The sequence below is a fragment of the Haematobia irritans genome, chromosome 5, assembly GCF_050003625.1.
Source record: "Haematobia irritans isolate KBUSLIRL chromosome 5, ASM5000362v1, whole genome shotgun sequence".
Classification (NCBI taxonomy): domain Eukaryota; kingdom Metazoa; phylum Arthropoda; class Insecta; order Diptera; family Muscidae; genus Haematobia; species Haematobia irritans.
The window spans coordinates 76319552-76327327 of NC_134401.1; the positions used below are offsets into that span (position 1 = coordinate 76319552).

At 40.8% G+C, this 7776-nt stretch overlaps 1 protein-coding gene across 1 annotated transcript; it reads right to left on the reverse strand.

The window, feature by feature from the left end:
• Window positions 1-470: 470 nt before the first annotated feature.
• Window positions 471-2800, reverse strand: LOC142239872 (uncharacterized). Its single transcript, XM_075311621.1, has 4 exons — window positions 2776-2800; window positions 1236-1476; window positions 892-1052; window positions 471-844 (listed from the first exon to the last, which is right to left on the reverse strand). Exons 1-4 carry the CDS (start codon window positions 2798-2800, stop codon window positions 471-473), a joined length of 801 nt encoding a protein of 266 aa, XP_075167736.1.
• Window positions 2801-7776: the final 4976 nt, after the last annotated feature.

A 7776-nucleotide genomic window follows, 5' to 3' on the forward strand; every position in this document is an offset into this window, starting at 1 on the left:
AAAGCTTGATACTCAGTGTTATAATATCCTTGTTGAGTCAGCCATATGATGCGGGTTTTTTAAAATTGTATCTCATATTGAGAGATTTCGATAGTCTGAGGAGTTCTATTGTTATTGTTCTATTGTGAGGGTGACTGTTGTCAAAGAAACGAAACACGTATGACCAAACACGCAAAGCCCTGGAGTATGAGGAAAATCGAGAAAAAATTTCATTTTCGTCGGTCGTGACTTGATGAGAGGTAATTCTCTGTGTCGGTAAATTTGGGATAATGGGATTTTTTGTTGGCCATGTGGATTCGGGATTCGTAAGCCACGAAGGGCCATTCCACCAAAGGAAATTTGCTGCTAGATCTCGGGGACTAGATCCTCTGGTGCCAATATCGGCAGGATTATGATGCGTAGCAACATATCTCAATTTTGCATTGGGTACCAGTTCGTGTATTTGGGATGTTCGGTAGGAAATATATCTCCTACCAATACGGAGGTTTCGATACCCATCCAAGAACAATTGATGCATCAGACCATAGGGTCACTGATGTAACTTGATTGTCGAATATTTGCGAAACATATTTAACTAAATGGGACAGTAAAAGCGCACCATTTAGTTCTAATTTAGGCAGCAACACTGGTTTGAGTGGAGCTACTTTACTTTTTGCCATAAACAAATTTGAGAAAACTGTTGAAGTGGAGGTTTGCAATCTGAGGTACACGCAGGCACAGTAAGCTTCTTTAGATTCGTCGCAAAATCCATGTATTTGGATTTTATCTGTGGGCATATACTGAATCCATCGAGGTATTTCTTTGACATTCATTTGACGCTTTGTAGTGGATGTATGAGTTTGAGCTGAAATTGTGGAATATGAGAATTTACCGCTCAGAGCATTCCATTGCCAAGTATCTTTGTTGAACTAGATTCAGCGAACCGCAATAAGTTCAAATCATACATGTCTTCGGGAAGTAGACCTTTTAGCAATTCGGGATCATTTGCTGTGATCTTCTTTAATGGGAAACCTGCTGAATTGAGTACGGAGACGAGAGACTTGGATTCTCTTCTTCAATAGAGAATCCACCAAACCAAATGTCGTCAACTTAGGTTTCTCGTCTTAAAATCTTTGCAACTTCAGGGAATTTAGTTTCTGAATCAGAAGCAAGTTGTAACATAGTGCAAGGAAGGAAGGTTGATACCAAAAGTAACTCTATTTAATTGGTAGTCCTGAACTGGGCCCTTAGGATACTTTTGTAATAGAATCCTTTGATAAGCTCTATCATCGGGATGTATCTTTATTTGTCGATACATGTTTTGAATGTCTCCACTGTATACATATTTGTATTTTCTCCAATTGAGAATAGTGGAGATCAGATCATTTTGATGTGTGGGACCAGTGTAAAGGACATCATTAAGTGAAACCCCTGATTTCGATTTGCGGAATGCATTGAATACTATTCGCACTTTAGTGGATTTATGTTCTGGACGAACTACCGCATGATGAGGGAGGTAAAACGAATAAAATTTACCTTGAGCACATATTTCTTTCTTCTTCCATATGATTTAAAGTGATGTACTCTTGAAGTACAGAGTTAAATTGAACCTGGAGATCGGGATCTTTTAATAACGTTCTTTCCATTCTTGTATACTGTCCAAGAGCAGTGAATCTGGACGAACCAAGAGAAATGGATTCAGGAAACTCTTTCCTGAGGGGAAGCCTTACAACATAACGACCATCATCGTCACGGGTTGTTGTTGTGGAATAAAAATCTTCTCAACATGTTTCGGATTCCGAGATTTCAGGGACTGCTGGGATCTCTTCAATTTCCCGGAATCTTTTAAGTACATCACTGAGCGTATCGGATTCAAGAGGAAAACTTTCGTTGTGAATGAGAGAATTGATTCCATTGGCATAGGACCACTGAGCACCCATCCGAATATAGTATTGTGTGCAGAAGCGAAACCGTATACATCTTTTTTAATGACATCAATATTGATGAAACGCTCAGAGTCATTATCAATATGGGATGAGATATTAAAATTTGTGTCAGCTAAATCGAGTTATAGAAGGTCGGGGCACTTTGAAATTTCGAAAGAGACAGCTGGTAACTTTCTTGTAACCTTTGGAAGGATAATAGCGCTAATGGAAAATCTGATATTGTGTTTTGGGGAGTAGATGACTAAATCACATTCTTTGTCGGAACACTGAGTTATCCCACCAATTCCATCGATTTCGTACCGGGACTTTCGAAATGGGATATTCTAAAGGTTTCTGACTCTCTCAGACAAAAAAGTTCTTTGGGAGCCTGGGTCAATTAAGGCTTTTATTGTAAATAGCTCGCATTCGTGTTCTATTTGGGCCATCGCTGTCCTGAGCAAAATAGTTTCACTGTTTTGGGAGAAATTTGCATCCACGTGATTGTATGCCTCTTTTGAAGTAGGGTGCTGAGTATTATTTTTAGTAAAATTTTGTTCAGTTGTTTCAGCACACGAAGTGCTTGAATTTTGAGATTGGTTGTTCGATTGGATCGGATTGCGTACCAAATGTAACAGTCTATGATGAGGTATATGACAAGTTAAACACAAACGTATACCTTTTCATTTCGTTTTCAAATGAGAAGAAGAGAGACAATTGATGCAAATTTTCTTCTTAAATGCAAAATCAATGCACTCTTGAGGCGAAAATTTCCGAAAATCTGGGCAAATGCGAATGCTATGCTCTAAGTTGCATAGCGAACAAGCTACATTTAATTTTTCTTGTGAAGTATATGTTTGTATTTTGTTCGTACCCTGAGGCAAATAGTTTTGGGGCATATCATTTTGGACTTTCAAGTTTCGGAAGCTAGATATTCGCTCTATCACCTTAAATCGATTGAATTAAAATTCATCCATTTGGGACCAACTAGGTAGCTCGCGATGGGATTTAAGAGATTGTTCCCATTGATTTCCATCATTTAACCGTCGAACGGAACGGACGTGTGTTTTAATAGCGGATAAACTTATCGTAATAAGTACCTACTACGAATTTCAAGTGTGGTGAGATATTAAGCCACCATGCAGCGAAATTCAAAGACATCCACTGGGTTGCTAACTTCAGGGCCCAGTGGACGGGTATCGACTGGAGTTATAAATTTGGGCAATGACCAAGAGTTAGGCCCAATTAGTCGACCTGTAGACGGGTCGACAGGTGGCTAAACAAAGCGATTCCTTAAAATGGGCTCAAGGAATTCTTGAGGCGGGAAAAAGGGAACGATCACCGGATGAGCTGCCATCCTCCAAAAGGGATCAACGATCGTTTGCCTCAGTTTCTAAAGACAGCCTTGTGATGGCTATCATTAATAAAGGAGCATTGAACGGTATGGTTCCAAAGCAAAAATGGGGGAAATTGAGAATGCTTTGTCTACTAACAGGTGCTGGAAAAGTTTCCCGGCCCAGATCCTCGACACCAAGAGGCTGGTTGGTATCAAGGACGATTTAAGCTAGTCGCATTTGAGGACCAGAGGTCTATAGAATGTTTTAAATCTGCTCTGATACTAATTGGTGAAGTTTGGGAAGGAGCTGCTCTAGAGTTAGTCGATAAGAAAGACATACCGGCTAGACCTAGAGCACATGCGTGGATACCTGCAAACCTTCCTGACCCTGAATCTGCAGTGTTTATATTGAACACTCAGTCTTTGCCACTTCTAGCAAAGTCTCAGGGCCATGTATGTTATGGGTTTCATTATATACAATGAAGGTATATAAAAACGATCAGCTAAAGGATTCGGAAATCGACAAGCCTCTGTATGAATCAGAAATAAGCGGATCCTCTTGCGAAGTCGAGGGAGATACCAAGGATACAGACATGGATAGACACTGTATGCGAGAGGAAGTTTCTACTGCCTCAAAACTCACCAAAGTTGAACCTATGGTTATTGCGAGAGTCACCGAGATCTCTGAAGAGGACATTTCTGATGAATCGATTGAAACGGATGATATGACGGTTGTTGAAAATCTCGATGGTCCTACGGATCCTCCAGATAAATCTTCCCCATTGTAAGGCTGTATGTGCTGCCTTAAAAGTTCTCCTGATGAAAGGGGACATAGATATAGTTCCATATGTTTATAGAAACAAAATATGTGAATTAAGTACTCCGGGGTTCAAACTATTGCAGTATATTGGTAATTATGTAAATCGAGCCTGTATAATTGCTAAAAACGAGCTCAACTTGTTTCTGCTTCCTTCAATGTGCAATACAGACACTTTCGTTGCCAGTTTAGAAATAACCAAATGCAAATATTGGGTATCTTCGGTCTACATGGAACATGATAGGGAGATGCCTCCATGTGCCATTAACACCTTAGTTGAGGAGTCATTGAAAACAAAGACAAAACTCATTATGGGATGCGATGCAAATGCACATCATAGTATATGGGGAAGTGGTGACATTAATACAAGAGGAGAGTCACTCCTAGAGTTTATTTTGCGTACTAATTTGATAGTTTGCAATAAGGGAGATGCCCCAACCTTTGTCACTAAAAACAGGCAAGAGGTTTGGGACGTCACTTTGGCCTCGCAAGAACTGAATGAAATGATATCTGATTGGCAGGTTTTAAGTGAATATAGCTTCTCAGATCATCTCTACATCGGTTTCAAATTTGATGTTCATACCACCAAGACCATATTTCCGCCAAATGTTAGGAAAGTTGATTGGAATAGATATAGGGAATCGTTCAATATGATGATACCGGAAATACCACAAACAAATATGAGCAATGTGCAAGTTATCGAAAACGCAGTGGAGCGAATTACTAAGGCCTTCAACATTTCACCGAAGGCTGCGTGCCCTAGAGGGAAGCCAAGGGGGAAAAATCGACCACCATGGTGGTCTACGGATTTAGGTAATATGAGGAAATCGTGCAGGAAGCTCTTTAACAAAGCAAAGTCCACCAGAGCTCCTGTGGATTGGGACGCTTACAAGAAGAATCTGAGAGGATACAAGAGAGAACTGAGAAAGGTTCAGCATAACTCTTGGAGTGATTACTGCAGCAGCAGTGAGAATACGTCCGAGACTTCCAGACTACGGAAGGTGCTGCCATCCACGAACTCCGCTCCAGGTTTCATTAAAACATCGGAGGACAATTGGACAACGTGAGGAGGAGACGCTGGAGGTACTATTGGACACACATTTTCCCGGAAATCAGACGGTTTAACCATGTACTGGCAGTGCCACAGTGGCTCAGCGGTCGTTTCCTATCGAGTAAATTGTATCGGAATCTAGAATGGGCGTTAAATAGCTTTGGATCATTCAAATCCACCAGACCTGATGGAATTACTCCGGCGGAGTTACAAGCAGTGGCTGACAGAAGTATCCCCTGGTTGTCGGCGATATATATAGGATGTATCAACATAGCATATATTCCAGAAAAGTGGAGGAAATCAAAAGTCGTTTTCATACATAAAGCGGGAAAAGCCTCTCACTCGAATGCGAAGGATTTCCGACCAATCAGCTTATCATCATTCCTACTTAAGACTGTGGAGAGGATGATAGATATTTATCTTAGAACTAGCGTCGATTCAAGTTTGCTCTCGAAACGACAGCATACCTACTCGAAGGGCAGGTCTACTGAGACCACATTACATGAACTAGTCAGCTTTATTGAAAGCTCACTATCTGTCAAAGAATACACAATCGTGGCGTTTCTAGACATCGAAGGGGCGTTCAATAACGTCCATCCGAGCTCGATATTAAATGGACTGAAAACTCTGAATGTTGATCCAGGTATACTTAGGCTGTTAGACGAACTTCTAAGGAAGAGACGCATTTCAGCCAAACTAAGACAAGCAAACATACAAAGGTATGTGAACAGAGGCACTCCCCAAGGAGGAGTTCTATTACCTCTTCTTTGGAATGTTGCTATAAATAACCTTCTGGTTACCCTAGAAAAAGAAAGGATAAAAGTGGTGGCATACGCAGATGATGTGGCTCTAGCAATCAGGGGAAAATTCCCATCCACAATCAGAGATATTATTCATAGGGCCATCCGGATGACTGACAAATGGGCGAAACACAATGGTCTTGGGGTAAATCCTGCAAAGACAGAACTAGTCATGTACTGCAAAGATCGCAAAACTCCCACGGTTAGACCAATTTCCTTAGGGGTATTGAAATTCCTTTTGGTGAGTGTGCAAAATACCTTGGCATTATTTTGGACAGGAAGCTGAACTTTAAGCTTAATATTGGAGAAAGGGCGAGAAAAGCCACGGTAGCTTTGTGCTCGGGACTAAAACCAAAAATTGTACATTGGCTATATACGGCAGTGATTAGAACTATAATGCTATATGGTATTGTAGTCTGGTGGCCGGCACTTCACCAGCCAACAAGTTTAGACAAAGTTCTGCGTATGGCGTGTTTGTGTATATCAGGCGCATTCAGCAAGACAGGAACAAATTCCCTTAATGTCATGCTGCATCTATTGCCTTTAGACATTTTGGCCAAACAGTCAACTGCAACAACGGCTGTGCGGTTGCGCGAGCTATCGCTGTGGTCAGAAAAAAGTTGTGGTCACAGTTCGGTCCTCAAAATAATGCCAGATGTGCGTAGTGGGTTACACTTTGGCGAGTCCACTTTTCGACAAAAAGTTTGAGACTCTAATCCCCAACAGTGAGACGTGGTGCACACAGACCCCGGGGAATAAATATATAGATTTCTACACTGATAGCTAAAAATTGGATGGACAAGTGGGTTTCGGAGTATATTCTAATGATCTGGAACTTCGAATAGCGAGTAGATACCTAATCACTGTAGTGTTTTTCAAGCTGAAATATTAGCAATAAGAGAGGTGGCGAATTGGCTGAGAAGTAATGTTCCAAAAAATGTGGGCATTAATATATACTCAGACAGTCAACCTGCAATAAAATCCTTGGACTCTGTGTTTCTCAACTCGAAAACGGCCATCGACTGCCGCAAATCTCTCAATGAGATGACTGAGCAGTACAATATTCACCTAATATGGGTGCCTGGCCATAGGAACATACCGGGGAACTGCGAAGCGGATGAGTTCGCAAGGCAAGGGACTACCTTACATATTCCAGGGAAACTAGAATCTGTTTGTATGCCTCTGGCTACCTGCAAGCTCTTACTGCGTGAGAAGGCTGTCATGATGGCAAATGTTCGATGGGAGAATTGTAAGGGTTGTAACGACACCAAGCAAATATGGCCCCATTTAAACTTAAACCGCACACTAGATATGCTAGTGTTCTCGAGACGCCAGATATCACTCCTGATATCTGCTATAACGGGTCGCTGCCTGATAGGAGATTTTGCAAAAACTATTGGTGCGAAGTATAATGACTATTGTATGAGCTGTCATGATGCAGAGGAAAAGGAATCGATTAAACACCTCTTGTGTGAATGTCCTGCATTTTGTGTAAAGGTGGGTATTAAGTTCGAGTTTAGCCGCTAAAATTGTAATTTTTCACGATTACTTTTCTTTAATAATCCATTTTAAGGAATACAAACTTTGAGAAAATTTACTTAGGGCTATTCCCCATCAAGTAATAATAAAATTTGCAACAAATATGCCTTTTTTTACGGATTTAGTTTTCACTTTAGCGGCTAAACTCGAACTTAATACTCACCTTAAAGCGCAAGCAACTTTTAGGAGCATATAGCTTCAGATTACTGGCAGATCTGGAAAACGTTAACTGAAGCAGTCTGCTAATGTTTTTGGAACAATCTGGTTGGTTCAACAAAGGAAAATTATCGAGAAGGTTCAGCGGTTAAAACTAGAAGTGTTCATATGTAATA